This window comes from Gobius niger, assembly GCF_951799975.1.
Source record: "Gobius niger genome assembly, chromosome: 1".
NCBI classification, from domain to species: Eukaryota; Metazoa; Chordata; class Actinopteri; order Gobiiformes; family Gobiidae; genus Gobius; species Gobius niger.
The window spans coordinates 25,276,370-25,292,850 of NC_136852.1; the positions used below are offsets into that span (position 1 = coordinate 25,276,370).

Below are 16,481 nucleotides of genomic sequence, written 5' to 3' on the forward strand. Positions count from 1 at the left end.
TTTTTTAATTCCTGCGACCCACAATAGCCTAGCTGACAAGGCTGCAGCTCATGTATGCTGTACACCAGGGATTTACCAGTAGCCCAGGAGCTACCAGCACCAGCTCTCCAGTCCATTTAAGTTAGCTCACCTAAGCCTTTTTACTTTTCCACATACGCTGGATGAGAATCCGTGTACCTTTCGATCATTAGTTATTCCGTTTCAAAATAAAATCAGAAAAACAACATTTCCATTTGTTTTTTTGTTTTTTTCCCTTTCTAATCTTGAATTAGAAAAAGACATCTTGTATACGTCAATGTCAATGTGTTTGTTTTGGTTCTAGTTGTTTTTAATTCCCCCCAAAATTATGACGTTACTATTATTTCGTTTTATTATTGTTTGCGACACCGGAAGTGAGGAGAGACCTCAGCTCAGAGCCGCTCCTACACTTGTTTGGAAAGTTTTATGCATATACTTTTTAAAAATTGGGCAACACATGCAGAGATCAGAGATGCTTTATATTACCACGGAGGGAATGGTTGCTCAGAAATATCCGTGAGGAGATTCTGCTTGGAAAAAAGCCTTAAAAAGCTGGGCAGACACTGTGCATCTCTGTCATGCAGTGTACAGGGGCTACGAGCCACGAATAGCTGCTCACGACGAACGTACGAGTGAAAATCGCACGGTCACAAGGTTTTCAAACATGTTTGATATTTTTTGCGAGTCGTGCGGTCCTGGCCCTGTGGCAGCGACACTGAAGCTGGCGGAAAGCAGCGCGAACACGGGGAAATGCAGCTGCAGGCGCCAGGAGGAGAGGACACACGCGTTATCAGTCCCGTCGCCAGACGTCAGTCTTAAGGGGGGCATATGAAATCCACGGGGGGGCACATTTACTATTAAGTACATATTTTTCATATGGTATTCACGTAGCCCTGGCGCACACTGATCATTACATTAAACATAATCAACAGCAAATATGACCAGACCAACTACAGCTGTAACATGAGTCCTCGTGGCGGAAACGTCAGTATGTTGCAGGTGGCGTTTCTCTGAGTTGAACCTCATCAACACATCCTTCTACTCAAACTTGAACTTATGAGTGAGGTCCTTTTCAGAAGCAGCTGAATGAGCTGGGCCTTGCGTATGTGCAGAATACTGCGCCGATGCAACGAAAACACGTTTCTGAGTGTGGAAAACGACCGGACTCTGAGGCTGTAGAAAAGCGCCTGTACCTCCACACCCCCACCCCCCTCACCACCGTTTTTGGATCATGAATATGGCTCAGTCAGTGCTGTGGCCGCGTCCACTCTTCAGTCTCTCTCAGCCTTCATTAAAGCTGCAGTGTCTGAGTGTAAAACGCACACTTGGAACGCGGGCTCTTTTCGGTTCAACTTCAGCGCTTTCTGGTAAAATACACCTGAGCACCTGTCACTGCCTTTGCCTCTAACGAGCCGGGACTGGAAATGAGCATAAAGAGGCCGACATCGTGGACTCTCAGAGCGGAGGATGATCGTTGATGCCCCTCTGTCATATCAGCTATGTTTTATTTTGTGCCCAGACAACACGGGAGTCGTGCGCAATTGCGCACGAACGCAGCTTAGAGGGAACCGTGCCAGAGAAAGAGAGAGAGAGGGATGAAATGCCGCTGCTCCCCTCTCTCGGTGTCAGGGGAGGAAATAGTTACTTGTTGTGGAGTTTGGGCTGGTCTAATCGGGCAGAAAGCGCAAAAGTAACACTGCGCAAATGAGTGATACGTAGCCTATCTTTGCCCAATTTGTAGTGGCTTCTCGTGGTTATACGGCGTATACCTGCGTATCACGTAGACTACACCACATCTGTGTCTGGGGGGCACAAGCATCTTGGGGGACGGGCACGGCCCCCTATGGCCCGCCCATAGCGACGGGTATGCGCGTTATTATATATATTTTTTTTATTCCTCTTCGTCACTTTAGTTGTGCATGATTACTTTGCAAAACAAAAGTCACTGCTGAAGTGGGGGGGACGGAGAGAGGAGTGGCAGAGGGACAGTTTGTGAATGCACGACGGGAAAGGGTTTTAGAGCGCGGCTCTGGGGAAACAGAGAGAGAGAGCTCCCGAACGCTCCCGGCACCAGCTCTCCCGGGCCATGGGAGAGAAAAAGGCGTGTGGAGTCCGTGAGTGAGGCGGCTACACGAGCCCCGACACTCACATCTTCCACCTGTTCGCTCAGCTCCGCTCTTGGCCGCCTCCGAAGCGACATCACCGCGCACTGCCTCCTCCGCCCCGGTCACCTCAGCTGCTGCTGCTAACCCAACGAGTTTGAGAAATAAAAGTCCTAATGACATAAACAACGGTTACAGAGGAGATCGCGTTGAAGCTCGACCTCTTTTGCTTAAGTTTGTTTTTGTTTCCCTCTTGCGCGAGGGAGAGAGAGGCAGAGAAAAAGTTACTCATCATTTCCAGTAGCAAATCAAACCGAAGCAGTAGTGAACAAAATAACGGAAGTTGTTTTAGCAGTGTTTGTTTCCACTGCATAGCAAAGAAATGGGTCAATATTTTATTTAGAATTTTTTGCCTTTCCAATTTAATTTAGAAAATGGAAATACAATAAAACAACCACATAATTAGTTTTTCTGATTTTATTTTGAAACGGAATAACTAATGATCGAAAGGTACACGGATTGATGAGTCACATTTTAGATGAATTGTCTTTTTTTCTGTTGAACACAATCTGCTAACATTTGGGCCAATATACTGTAGTGATGTATAAGGAGAAAGCCCATGTCTTTTTCTTTAAAATATCTTGACAACTGGCTCCAACTCCACCCCTTAGTGTCTTCGCAGTATGAGTAGCTCTTTGACGTTTTGGTCGCTTAAAAGTGGTTGTAATGTGCAGTACACAGTTGTTGTGAGATCAAGTACTGCTCTGTCTGGATTTGTCTCTGCCCCTTCACCCCTGTTCAGATAGATAGATAGATAGATAGAAATAGCTTATACTGTCCAGTCCAATAAAGCCAACTAGCCAAAAAAGACAAAGAAAAGAAAGAAAATAGATACAAATGCCGGTCAAATTAATTCGACAAATATTTGTTCACTTAGAACACATAAGTTTAAGCCTCTGTCAACAGGAGGCTACTGTGTGAATGCTGTGGTCTGTGCATGTGTCTGATTTGTAGATGATCATATCACGCTGTTGTGTAATTGACACTTACAACTTCTCAACTCACAACTGTGTTTTTGGTTCAGCTGCTAAATGATGTTTGTGGTGAAAAGGATCCATATTAAACATTTCTTTGGTCAGGCTCAGAGCTTGGGAATTTGTCGACTATTCTATTGCCTAATTTGAAATAAATAAGGGTTACTTCTTGGAGCTGTTGTGCTTTGACAAATGAACATACAATACATCCAGACATGTCCACAGAGTCAAGTAGGCAGACTGGAAATAATGTGTACAAAATTAATTTATTTTAAGATCCCTGTCTGTAATGATTTCAACATTTTTCAGTTTGCTGATTTATTCAGAAATTATATTATATAGAAGAAGAAAAGGAAGACAACACATGTTTTTGAACTTTTATTTTCTTAGTGAAAGCCTTTATTTTGAAGGCTAGTCGGAAGTGTTGCTTCCCCAACGACAGCGCTAGAGAGGCGGAGTTCAAATGAATAAAGTCCTGGCTAAGACCACAGCTGGGTCAGTGGTGTTTGCAACAAGTTGAGAGCTGTGTGGCTTCCTATGTGGAAGATTTATGAACTGCGCTTTTGGGCAAAACTGATCAAACGACATTGATAACCATTTCACCTGTGGAAGAACCGACGGTAAGTGACAGCCTGTTATCCGCTAACTAGCTTTAATAATGTAAACATCACGCAGGCGTGAGTCTTACTCATATCCACCGAGTAAACATTTACTGTAAGTCCAACAAACAGAGACAAAGGCAGCGTTTCTATTTTTTTATGTATTTTTTTCTCAGCGCATTTTGCCGGATTCCTTTCCCCCCATAATGAAAATAAAAATAAATCTTTGCGCAGAGCATGTGGGCAGGGCGGATCTAGATGGGTGGCACGGGGTGGCAGCTGCCACCCCCAGTAAAGGTCTTGCCACCCCAGCTGCCACCCCATTGATGTCAGCCAGGTTTTGTCCTAAATTGTAGTGTAATCATCAACCTGGCACTTAATACATGCATCGTTTCAAGGACTAGTTGCAATCCAGATCTTCAAAGCCTGATTCAGTTAATAGTTTTTTTGGTCTGTATTAATGTGATGTGAATTAAAAATGGCCTTGCAATCAAGCAAAACTTGCGTACCCCCTTATAAACATTCGATATTGTAAAATGTGTTGCCACCCCAGAAAGTATCCCTGACCCTGCTTGCCACCCCGTGATTGTTTTTCTAGATCCGCCCCTGCATGTGGCCTCTTTGTTTTTCACAAAGTTTTATCAATAAACACATAGGGTTTAAAATTATTGAGTACTGTGGGGAATTGCTTCAAAACATCTTGTTATTTTGAAGTCAATGAAATATGACATTTACTACTGTACTACTGATGATTTAGCCAATGATCAATTTACTGCATACAAAAGGATATTGACTCATCTTTACAGTTCACTGGAGGGTGATATTGACATGGTGAATCACTGTAATCGTCAGCCTGTGTAATAAGTTATCATCATGCAGGCTTTTTTTAATTTACAGTAAACTGAGATGAATCTCTTGACTGCATAGATGTACCTCTTTATTTTGAAACACTCTAGACAAACTCAAATTCAAAAGGAGAACTCTACTGCTTTTGTAAATTTATGTTTACTTTTGTCTATCCTGTCTAGTTAATCTTGTACTGCCTCAGTGCATTCTGTTTCATTACATTTTATCACTAGATTAATCTTTAACTCACCCATTCTCTTTCTCTTTGTGTCTCTCCAGGTTGAAATGAGGCAGATATCGCTATTGTTCCTCTCTGCCGCAGTGGCCTTGTGTGGCCTGAACATTGTGCTGTGCCAGGCCCCTTCATACGGAGAGCGCGGGTCTGATTTGGGCATTCAGGTTTTCCAGGAGGTTGCCAGCTCTAAGCCCGAAGACAACGTGGTGCTCTCTCCCCATGGAGTGGCCTCGATCCTGGGCATGCTGCTGAGCGGCGCCCACGGCAACACACGAAAACAAATGATTACTGCTCTGCGCTACAAGAAAAATGGTGACAACTTATTTTATGCATTGTACTACTATTGTCATTGATTGAGCCCAAAATGGTGAAAATATACAGTTTCTATTTAATGTGAAATATAAAGATTGGAAGAGAAGTGTGTCATTTCATTTCAATCTGTTTATTGATTTCATTATAACTTTTTGAAGGTCGGAGATGAATTGTAAGTTTATGTCTCTTTCCTAAACACTTCTTTTTAAAGCTTCAGCAACCTGCACATTTTGAATTGATCAGGAGAAAAAGTATTAAGAATACATTGGTTAATATAGAACTGAGTACAGGAGTTTTGTTGTAAATTGCAGCCAAAGATTTGAATAAAAGGATAAGTGTCTCCAATTGAAATCTTTAATTACCTAAATTCAGCGCTTATAATGCTTTCCCTTTCAGGTCCTTATAAGATGTTGAAGAAGCTCCACAAATCCTTGACAGCAAAGTCAAACCAGGATGCTGTGATCATTGCCAATGCCATGTTCACTCAGGAGGGGTTTCCACTGGAGGAGGACTTTGTGGAGACCAACAGAATCAACTTTCAGTGTCTGACCAGCAGCCTGGACTTCAATGACCCCCAGGGGGCAGCAGAGAAAATAAATGAGTGGGTCAGCAATAGCACACAAGGTAAGTTACCACACACAATAATGCAAAATTGAGACGATGAAACAAAGTCCCCAGTGTTTACCATAAGCTTTACCTTACATTGTGATGTAATTTAGTTTTTTGATGCTGACTTTGACTTTGACATTGTTTCTGCCAAACTTAACTTCTCGTTTTATTGAGCATGTATCTCATGGTCCAACCTCTCCACCTTCCTGTTGTGAAACCGTGTGACATGGTGGTTTTGATCTCCCTTTTGATTTTTGTCCAGGTCACATCCCCAGTCTGATCAAAGCAGACATGTTGAACTCTGCTCTGACTCGGCTCGTAGTGGTCAACTCCATCTACTTCAAAGGAATGTGGAAATCCCGCTTCCAGCCCGAGAACACCAAGATGAGGCCATTCAACGCGGGCAACGGCAATATCTATAAAGTGCCAATGATGTCCCAACTTTCTGTCTTCAACATGGGTGAGAACGCACGGCAAGTCATGGCACAAGCAATTGACCAAATTTTGTGTAGGTCAGGTAGCATTGTTTCATAAAAGTGTGCAACAAACGGTAAAACACAGTACATTATTTTATTGTTTGGTTGATTTCTGTGGATCATAACATTACCATACCATGCCACAATTTATGAAACACTGTATACAACTCGAACTTGCGGTCAATAAAAGTGCTGCACACAACAATGGACTAGGATAGTTATAATTTGATTGGGCGACAGTGGCGCAGATGGTAGAGTGGGTCGTCTCATGATCGGAAGGTCGGGGGTTCGAATCCCACCTCCTGAAGGTGCACACTGTCCTTGTGTCCTTGGGCAAGACACGTCACCCACATTGCCCCCAGTGTCTGCGTACATTGGTGTATGAATGGGTGAGTGGGTGAGTGGAATTGCTTTGAGTGCCTAATGTAGGTGGAAAAGCGCTATATAAGTTGAGACCATTTACCATTGCTGTGGCACACACTGATATGGAATTGGATGGAAAAACAAGTTAAGAGTTGTCTAATATTTTTTAAACCGATCTCCAGCCACAGCCAGCACACCTCAGGGGCTGAAGTATAAGGTGATTGAGCTGCCGTACCATGGGAACACTGTGAGCATGTCCATCATCCTGCCCAGCGAAGAGGACACGCCCCTTTCCCGAATCCTGCCCCACATCAGCACAACCACGGTCCACAGCTGGGACAAACTCCTCCATCCCAGGAAGTTTCGCCTCCTCATTCCCAAGTAAGACATACTCAACACTTTGTGGTTCTCAATTTGAGGTACATGTATGATCCGTTGCTTCCTGTTTTTTTTTGGTTATAGTTAAAGGCTTTGATTTAGTTTAAATAATCTTGGCATTTGGCCATTTTAAACAAAAATCCTATATATAGAAACATGTCACAGATGACTGGAATGTGTGATTTTCTATTATTGTAGGTTTACAGCTGATGCAGAGGTGGACCTGGAAGCTTCTCTGATGGCACTCGGGGTTAGAGATATGTTTAGTCAGGAAAAAGCTGACTTCCGTCACATCAGTAAGTAAGAACATGCATTTATTTGTATGAGACACATCCAACATGTAGTGCTCTAGCACCATCATGTGGCAGGATTAAAAAAGTCCTACTCAGATGACACTGAACACATGTGAGCTCAGGTCGGTCTGGCTGAAACAATGACTATATGTGTGTGTATCAGTCTAATTTGATTGGGGCCGAGCATGTTGATGTCATAGACTGTAAAATTAAGAATGGACTGAGGGAGCGAGGCTTCCCCCATAGCGTTCAGCACAGGCTAGCTGAAGCTCATTCATGCTAGCAATTTCACCGTTTTTTTGGAGCCGACTCCATTATTTAGAAAAGGGCAAAAATAAAAATAGTGTAAGAATAAACTTAGGCCGATGTTGCGTATGTTAAGACATACGTGGAGGTAAGAATCACGAGCCTGTTTTCAATACTGACTTACAAAAGGGTTTAAAAGTTTCAAAGGAAAGTCCGTAGGAGCCAGGAACATTCAGAGCCACCATTTCCTTCTGGTTGCAGGAAGATGTAGGCTACAATAAGTCCATTCTTAATTGTACAGTCTATAGTTGATGTACATGACAATTACAAAGACTAATTTACATCAGCCTTCTGTTCAGCCATAAGTATTTTATCAAACTATTCTTCTTGGTTTTTTTCAGGTTCTGAACCAGTGTATGTGTCTAAAGCTCTGCAGAAAGCTAAAGTCATTGTGAATGAAGACGGCACAAAAGCATCAGCAGCAACGAGTGAGTCTCTTCTGCTGCTCAATTAAAAACAAATCCTCATCTACACCGGGTGAAGTGTTTATTTCTTGTGTTTTGATTTGTTTCTGTAGCGGCCATATTGATGGCTCGATCCTCTCCTCCATGGGTCACTGTTGACCGACCTTTCCTCTTCCTCATTCGACATAAACCTACAGGTAACCTTTCTCTATAATTGGATTAAATATAATATCAGGATTTATGTAATATTTTAAACCGTTTTGGCATCTCTCACTTGTTTCCTCGAGTATAAAAACAATCATTGCATATCACTTAAATATCATGTCAGAGTGGCCAAATTGATAAGACAATTATAAATGTAGGACTCTTTAGACTAACACTGTCAAGTATTTTACTCCCAAGCTTTCTGTTTAATACATCATTTTGTTTTTGTTTGTTTGTTTTTCCTCACAGGTACAATACTCTTCATGGGTCAGATCAACCAGCCTTGAGCTCCACCGCTAAAACGTTGGTACAGCACAGAAATGCTTGCGCACACCACAGGGACGTTCTTTCTTCTGTGCAATAAGTAATCTTTGTTTGAAATACTGCTTTATGTGGTCTTTTTTTTATTTTTATGCATGACAAGCCTTGTGAAATGTAGCGCTGGCTAAACAGGCAATCTATTGTTTTTGTTTCTATTTTGTATATGAACAGCTTTTTTCATTTTTACATAAATTGAATGTGTTGTGTATTTTTGGAACCTGTGGTAGTAAAATAATCCGATTATTTATAGTTTTTTGGGGGGCTGAAAATGACTCATGCCATGTCACTCTTGTCCCTTGAGTTTCCTCTGTCAGTCGTCTTGTCTGGGGGATATTCTGTTTTCACACTCTTTTTCTCAAATAAATACACATATTTGTAAATTGCGGATTTGTTTAGATTAACGATTTAATTTAGAAAGTTCCTGAAAAACATTTATTGAAAGGAGAAGATGCAGAATATGACCATGCTTTCATCCACAGTGAGGCTATGCTGCAGTTGACCACCAGAGGGCGCTGTCATATAGGGTCCTGCTATTGTGGCGGACATAGCTCTTCATAGACGGGGTCCATTGTTTCAGGACAGAGGCTTTGGTAAATGGATTCCACAGGCACTTGCTCCAGACCCACGTTCTCATACAGCGCCACCTGAAAACAAATGATGATAAAAAATATTAAGAATATTATTTATGATATGTATGTGTATGGATTTTGCCAGAGACCTACATTTACCCCTACATTTGCTCCTAAATTCTTGCCTCTTTTTTGAGATGAGAAACAGAAACATAAGAATATTTCACATAAGAATCTGTGCGAAACCAAAGAGTTGAACACATAATTGCCAACGCAAAATGTGGTTAATTCCTATTTCACAAGGTCATTGTTTTGTAACATGGGGCTGACTGGCACTACCTTCTCATGTCAAAAGTGTGTGTGTTTTCTCACCGTTTTTCCTCTTTCTACAGAGGATCAGTACAAACAGAACTACAACAGTGAGCACGCCAGAGGGGATTAGCAACAGGATATAACTGTGACCTTTTTCTTCTATAAAATAAAAGACAAAAAATTGATTTGGTAGTTTAAGACATTTAACTGTTAACATTAGAAATCTAAATAGTCTTACCCCAGAGACTGATCTGGAGAGTGTGGCTCTGAGACGAGAACTTATGGGAGAACACCTGCAGGTGGTAAACACAGGTGTAGCCTCCTTTGTGAGCAGGACCAGCATCAGAGAACAGAAACAGGGCCGAGTGATTGACAGCTGGCAGGATGTGGCTCTGTACAGTGTCCACAGAGGGAGAGAGGAGCTGGAAGAAGCCTCCTGATATTGAGGATCAATGGAGCATCTGACGGTGAAGGGTGAGACCAGCAGCACATAAAGCCCCTGCAGCGTTGCCTGGAAGACTCCACCAGCAGAATCTGACACGGAAATATCTGGCTGGAGCAGTAAATCTGAAAAGACAAAATGGATTTGATGATGCACCCAGCTCAAAATGTTGAGCACAAGATGATACAGCAGCAAATTAGCTGTAATGTATTTAATTTGAAGTTATTTACTTTGAAGATCTTTTGGCATATACTTAAACATTTTTCACCTGAGCACACAATATCCCAGACTCGAGTGCTTCGAATGTTGATTCCCATTTCCATACACTCTCTGAGTGCGTAGGCAGACTCCATGCACCGAGAGGACACAGGCCACACAAGGGAATCATGTTTGTCTTGTAATTTTTCAGAAACAGCTGAGCCACAGTTCAGTTGCTGACAGACTGTAGCTGTAGTGTTTTCTGTAAAAGGTTCAAACTCAGTATCCTCATTTACTGGTCTCCACTTTCCCAGATGTCTCACTTCCACAGTCCCAGCACATTGGCTGGGCTGTCCCACCAACCGGACTGGCTCTGGACAAAGAAAGAAATATGTTTATGATTTTTACCTGAAGAGGTGAATTTTGTCCCTTTTACCTGAACAGGTGAGCTGTACAGCTGTTCCAGATGTGCAGGTGTCCGTGCTAGACCTGGAACAGTTCATCAGAGCAGACTCGCGGCCCTCACAATGGAAGGTCTGCCCCAGAGGAACCCACCCCTCTCCAGAGAGCACCCCCTGGAGGAGATGAGGAGTGCCACAGCCCAGCTCGCTACAGACCACCTCAGCATCACGCAGGTCGAGGCCTCCTTCACACACTGACGTCCAGGACTGGTTCCATTGGAGCTGCAATGTTCCTGAGCACAGACTGGGCCCCTGTACCAGCCTCACTGACTCTGGGACAGGGAGGGTTCATAAAAAATGAGTAGGCCTACACTCATTTATTAACTCTGGAGCAGAGAGAAAAATGTCTGATGATTTTGCTCCTACCAGAACAGGTCAGCTTCAGACCAGATGAAATAAACAGCGATACATCAAAACACCTGCACTCCTCAGACTCCTCACACTCGGTCCTGACGGCCCATAACTGTCTCTGTGAGCCTATCCTTTTACTCAGAGAAAGAGCCGAACCACAGTCGAGCTGCAAACACACCACTGCTGCTATCTGCAGATTGAAGTCATGTCCAGCCACTGGAGCCCAGCCCAGATCAGGGATTTGCACATCCAGGTGTCCCTCACATCGCCCGGCGCCTTCCACCAAACGAAATTCATACGTCTCTACAAAAGGGTACAGACTTTCAAGCTGAGATGCTATTATAGACCTGAAACATGTCCAGTCCACAACTGTGACTTTAACGGAACATTTGTGTGATATGGCCTACAACTAACAAAGTCCAATGTGAAAATACACAACAAACCAACTTAATGCGAAGTTGACCTTTTTTGACCCAATGGCTTTATGGGTGGTGAGCAATGTCACCTTTACCTTCCATCAGTGGCCTATGATGCTTCAGGATCAATTGTTCTTTTTTGGTTTTCTTGTGTCAGTCGTGAAAACCTGAATCAGAGTCAAAGTCAGGCCAATGATGTAAAGTAAAGGCGCCATGCTAATCATCCATACAGCATCATCCCAATCACATAATGCACCTTTAAAACCCTTTAGTTACATGAATGCAAAATGGTGCAATTTTCAAATAGGAGGAAACTTGTTATCAGCAACCTTGGTTGCACATCCGGCTCGCTTGTCTGATCTGATCTTTCTACTTCAACATGTTTCTCTATTTCGGCTCATTATGCCTGCATATTTCATTATCTATTTCGTTTTTTTAATTTATGTATAAATTAAAACAGTCCCTCCACTGGTGAGCCTGGATTTAGAAACGCACACAGGACCCAATGTTGTTTAATAACTAGATGTTATTAGAAATGTGTTTTGGCTTTTGGTAAGTTAGTATTGGAATCTCGAGTATTTATCGAGGTAATTATGCACTGAAAAGTAAACACACCTCTGGATACAAATTAAAATCAAATGAATATTTGACCTACCGCAGCTGTGGAGGGACAAAAAGAGCAGTAGGAGCAGCTCTCTGTGGGTCATGTTGATGTGCGCAGTAAAGGAACAGGAAGATACTTCAGAAAGTCTGTTGTCGGTTCATCAATGAAATGCAGCCTTTATTCACGTGACCTTCTCAAGAGCAAGAGGAGGGCAGCTAAGAATGCTATGGCAGAATTCATCTCGTATAAACCATCAACATGTAGCCTACTTTATGATTTTAGATACTAGACCTATCTACATGAGCTAAAAACTGAAAGAAAAACATCATCCCAATTCACACAAATAAAATGGTCTGTTTAGGTTTTCACTTCAGGAGAAAAGCAGATGGCAAGATTCAATCAAACAGGCGTGACTGTCCATTGAAGATTAGGGAATTCAAAACCGTGAACACCTTTACCACAACTTCTGTAGACAAACCATTTTAGTCCCCTTACACTAAACATAATACTAATTCCTCTAGCCTCCTGGTGTTTTGCTGTTTTTACACAAACTCGAAAAACGATTCCAACCCACCATCAAAATGACTCAATCTGAAGGTGTTTTTTAGATCGCAACAATCAAATCTACAATTCTAATCTGCTGAAAGCACAGCATAGACCAGCAAGGAAATCTGGTTGTTTTAGCAGGTCTGTATTAAAATGATGCACCAGCAGTGTTAAGAGAGCAAAATAACACTGCCACATTTAAATGTCAGTGTTAAATATTTTACATTATTTACAATCATTTTACATATATAGTACATATTATACATAATAGACATTTCATTTTGATTTTGAATTATGATTTACCAACGAGAAAAGGATAGGCAAAGACAAACAAAACAAAACAAAACAGTACACAGACGACACCAAAGCCAAAAATAGGTTGCATCCACGTGACATCACAATACTCCTTAGATCTTTGATCATTATCTCAGTCATTACTGGGATTACCCACACGAGGCAAAAGCTGTCCCAACGTCCATTGTTCCCTCTGCCAGCACACACAGACCAGTGTCCAAAGGATTTTCTCTGACAGGCGTCCAGAAGTGAAGACCCTACTCCAAAACATACATTCGGTGATGTGTCATACTTCACCCTGGAGATTTCTTACAAAAGCTGCAACGTTAGAGCCGCATTAGCCTCCCCTTTATTACCCCACACCACAACATTCTATGAACACAACCTAAGACATTAGTTCTTCGTATATGTTACAGAGGTGTATTGCTTTTTTGTCTTTAATTGAGTCCATGTAGATCTTTATTTCGATCAAAAGTACTTTGTAAATTTTGCTTTGTGGATTTGATATTTTCCATATAAAATGAAAAGGTTAACATCTTTTTCTATTTTTCAAACAGATGATATATTTTGGTTGAAAAGTACTGTGGTGGATAGTTTTTGTGATGAGTAAGTTGCAACTTCTTTCGTTGTTAGTTATGGAGCATGTAAAGAATAGGTTACTCGGATAATATTTATGGAGAATTGCGTTTCTCTTATTTTGTTATTTATACAGTTTTGGAATGATAAAGTTTTTTATTTTTTTTCAGTTTATATTATAGCAAACTGCATTCCAGTAAGCTTTGCATCTTGGTTTAGTAAGTTTAGGATTTTGAATTGATCTCTTTTTATTTTATTATTACATTTGTGATCCAGATATTGAACACTGTTAATACAGAACTTGTCGATGGTTCGATTAGGTCCTATGTGGTGACCTTTCATTAGGTGCAACAAACCTGTTGGAATACATCGAACGACTAACCTGAACTCCTTGTAAGTGATGAGAAATTGGTATTTACGTGAAAAGATTTCATATTTCATAATTTCGCCATTATTATCCACCAGATTTTTCAAGGAACAGGTCAAATGACCCGCAAAATAACCAAAGATGTTGTTAGCATTTGGCCTCTCCCAATGTATTCCTATAGCTCCAAACGGGGGTGAAGTTGGAAGCGACCACGCTCTTCCACGGGCACACACAAAGACAAGACAGGTACGTATGGAAAAATGGTGGCCTATTCCTTTATCCAATTCTGTAAAAATAATGATTGATTTCTTCTTAAAATGCAGCAAGTGATACATTTATGTGGAGAAAAGTTGTGTTGTAGCAGAGTTTCCATGCATTGAGAGCTTGTTTGTAGAAATTGGATAAATGAACTGATAGTTTCGAAACATTATAGTTACATTTCATTAAGAAATTCAAACCTCCTATTTTTTCTAAAATGTTGGTTGGGATAAAATACCACAGTGACTTTGTTTTTTTGTAAACATTCCTGAAGCCATTTTACTTTAAAGGTATTGTTCAGATCAAAAAAAGTCCAGCATTTCGATTCCTCCTTCAAACTTCGGTCCAATAAGAACGTTCTTCTTCAGTTGATGCGGCTTATTTTTCCAAACAAAGTTGATAAGTCGATTATGTCTTTGGCTGCAGAATCCTTGACAAAAAGAGACAGAGCTGGGAACACAAGGCGTGAAAGGAGTGAAATATCTTGTTGTAACCACCAAAAATTTGTTGAGTTTGGGTTCACATTTTTGTTGGTGACGTTTACATAAATGGATACCAAGATATTTCACCTTTTTTTTTTTTTTTTTTTTACAGTTATGTCACATGTCTGGCGTTTAATGAAGGCATAATATTTCACATTTTGATTGATTTAAACTTAATCCAGAAGCGTTGGAGAATTGATCAACCAAGGAAATTGCAGCATTGACTTGGCTTTCATCCCTTAGGAAGAGAGCCATATCGTCTGCCAACTGAGTAATTCGATTTTCTTTCTGAAATATACAAATTCCCTCGGCAGGACTATATGTAATGCTAATGTTTCTACCGAGAACAAGAACACGAATGGTGCTAGGGGGGGCACCGTTGCATGGGGAACACAAGTGTAGCCTCCTCTTTGAGCAGGGCCAGCACCAGAGAACAGGGAGAGGGTGGAGTGATAGACAAAATTTTAGCCCAACAACACACTGATTCCCTGTGGCTGGGCCTGGAACACATCACCAGCCTTTGTTAACAGGGGGAGACGTTTAGCTAAAAAAAAAAGTAAACCTGTGTCGACCTCCACGCCATGTTTAGCAATAAAAAAACAAATGACCATAGTTTACATGAGGAAGCTCTGATTGTTTATTTTATTACTAATAATTTATATCTTACAAAATTAACTTCAACATCATCGTTTGACACAGATTTGCGAGACCGTTCACATGCAGTATTTGGAGACAATGAACTTCATGCTGCGCTTCATATAAGGTTTACATCTGAGTATATGTATGAGTCAGTCAGGTTTGTTAGTTAGTCAGGTCAGTAAAACGCATCTTGAAAGATATTTTTCTACAAAAAAGTACATTCACTGCAGTACATTGAAGGCTGAAGGCGAATAAAAGCTGTACAGTGTAAAACCTTGTGTGTCGACCTGAGTTGAAGTTCCAAGTTTATTTTTGTTCGTAAAGGTTAAGTCTGTGTCCGATTTGGTCTGGCTTTAGTCCCGTTGTCCTCTTTTGGTCAAAGATAAGTTCAGGGAGCAGGATTGTTTCTAGTTCAGTGGTGGCCCTTTGCAAAAACACTTTAACTTTATCGTAATTGTACAACTGAACTCGCTTTCTTTTGGCTTTTGTGGACAAAGTAGGACAAGTGACTCTCGATTGTCCACAACAACCACAAAATGTGGGAAAAATACATAAATAAGTGCAAACCTGTTCCTGACAAAGCCAAAATTGAAGGGTTCAGTTCTCAAATTGATTTGGGTCGAGGTATTGTTTGGTTTGGCCTGCTGGTCCAACACCTATGTGCCGTGTATGTGTATATTCATCTGTCATGCTCTCAACCAAAATGAACAATTTGTTTGCACACACCAAGTAAAAGACGGCATGTATTTTTGCCCCTCCAGATTCAACACCAGAGAACAAAATGACTATAACTGTTTACAAGTACCTCAGAGGCCAATCTATTAGTGCAAGCTATAATTTCAGCATTCATTCAAGATAACATTTTAAAGAATCACTTGCTTCCAAGAAGTGGTTATATTATTTCACGTCAACTTGAACAGAGATGTTTCCATGCAGCAGATGTTTACAGTACATTAAAAAAAGCTTCGGTCAATCCTCGTTTCGCAAATGTTCAGAGCCAAACCGAGTCTCACAAATATTACATCCATGTGCAAAGCCTTCGGAAAAAACAAGTCTCACTAGTCACATTATTAGGAAGTTGTGAAGTGAGGGCATATGTGGTCTTTCTATTATCTTGAAGCATTTTGCCTATATACATTTAGGAAGACATTTTTGCCAACAGCGACTCTCTGGAATTTATGTTTTATACAAACCCAAAGACATAATGGCAGCATACAATGGAGAGTGGGGATTCAAGCAGTTAAAGCAGTACTAAGTAACTTGTTTACCTTAATAAATCCTTTTCGTAGTCCCTCAAGTCCCTCAAGTGTTATTGGGATGGTGTCTCCGGCCAGAAAACCACAATTACAACTTCGCTGCCACTGGGTCGGAGGCCCCAATACACGCTAATAGAATCACAAAGAAGAAGCTAACAGGCTATCTGCGGGCTAGCACCACTTAAACAGTATTTATAGCCATGTTCTCCC

General features: G+C 41.3%; 1 protein-coding gene and 1 long non-coding RNA gene across 2 annotated transcripts; one reads left to right on the forward strand and one right to left on the reverse strand.

Annotated features, from left to right (window-relative positions):
- The first annotated feature begins 3,594 nt into the window (after nucleotides 1-3,594).
- On the forward strand, nucleotides 3,595-8,622 carry serpine2 (serpin peptidase inhibitor, clade E (nexin, plasminogen activator inhibitor type 1), member 2). Its single transcript, XM_079556798.1, has 9 exons — nucleotides 3,595-3,774; nucleotides 4,879-5,146; nucleotides 5,543-5,770; nucleotides 6,018-6,215; nucleotides 6,777-6,975; nucleotides 7,171-7,268; nucleotides 7,913-7,999; nucleotides 8,089-8,172; nucleotides 8,429-8,622. Exons 2-9 carry the CDS (start codon nucleotides 4,885-4,887, stop codon nucleotides 8,464-8,466), a joined length of 1,194 nt encoding a protein of 397 aa, XP_079412924.1. The 5' UTR covers nucleotides 3,595-3,774; nucleotides 4,879-4,884; the 3' UTR covers nucleotides 8,467-8,622.
- Nucleotides 8,623-8,808: 186 nt separating this feature from the next.
- LOC306963287 lies at nucleotides 8,809-11,141 on the reverse strand. Its single transcript, XR_013792899.1, has 5 exons — nucleotides 10,458-11,141; nucleotides 10,092-10,394; nucleotides 9,620-9,948; nucleotides 9,235-9,540; nucleotides 8,809-9,144 (listed from the first exon to the last, which is right to left on the reverse strand). It is a non-coding gene; the product is annotated as an uncharacterized lncRNA (long non-coding RNA).
- Between the last annotated feature and the right edge of the window lie 5,340 nt (nucleotides 11,142-16,481).

Coding starts and splice junctions, on each gene's coding strand:
- serpine2 (XM_079556798.1), top strand. CDS start 4,885: ATGAGGCAGATATCGCTATTGTTCCTCTCTGCCGCAGTGGCCTTGTGT. Junction 6,216..6,776: donor ACTTTCTGTCTTCAACATGG/GTGAGAACGCAC, acceptor ACCGATCTCCAG/CCACAGCCAGCACACCTCAG. Junction 6,976..7,170: donor TTTCGCCTCCTCATTCCCAA/GTAAGACATACT, acceptor CTATTATTGTAG/GTTTACAGCTGATGCAGAGG.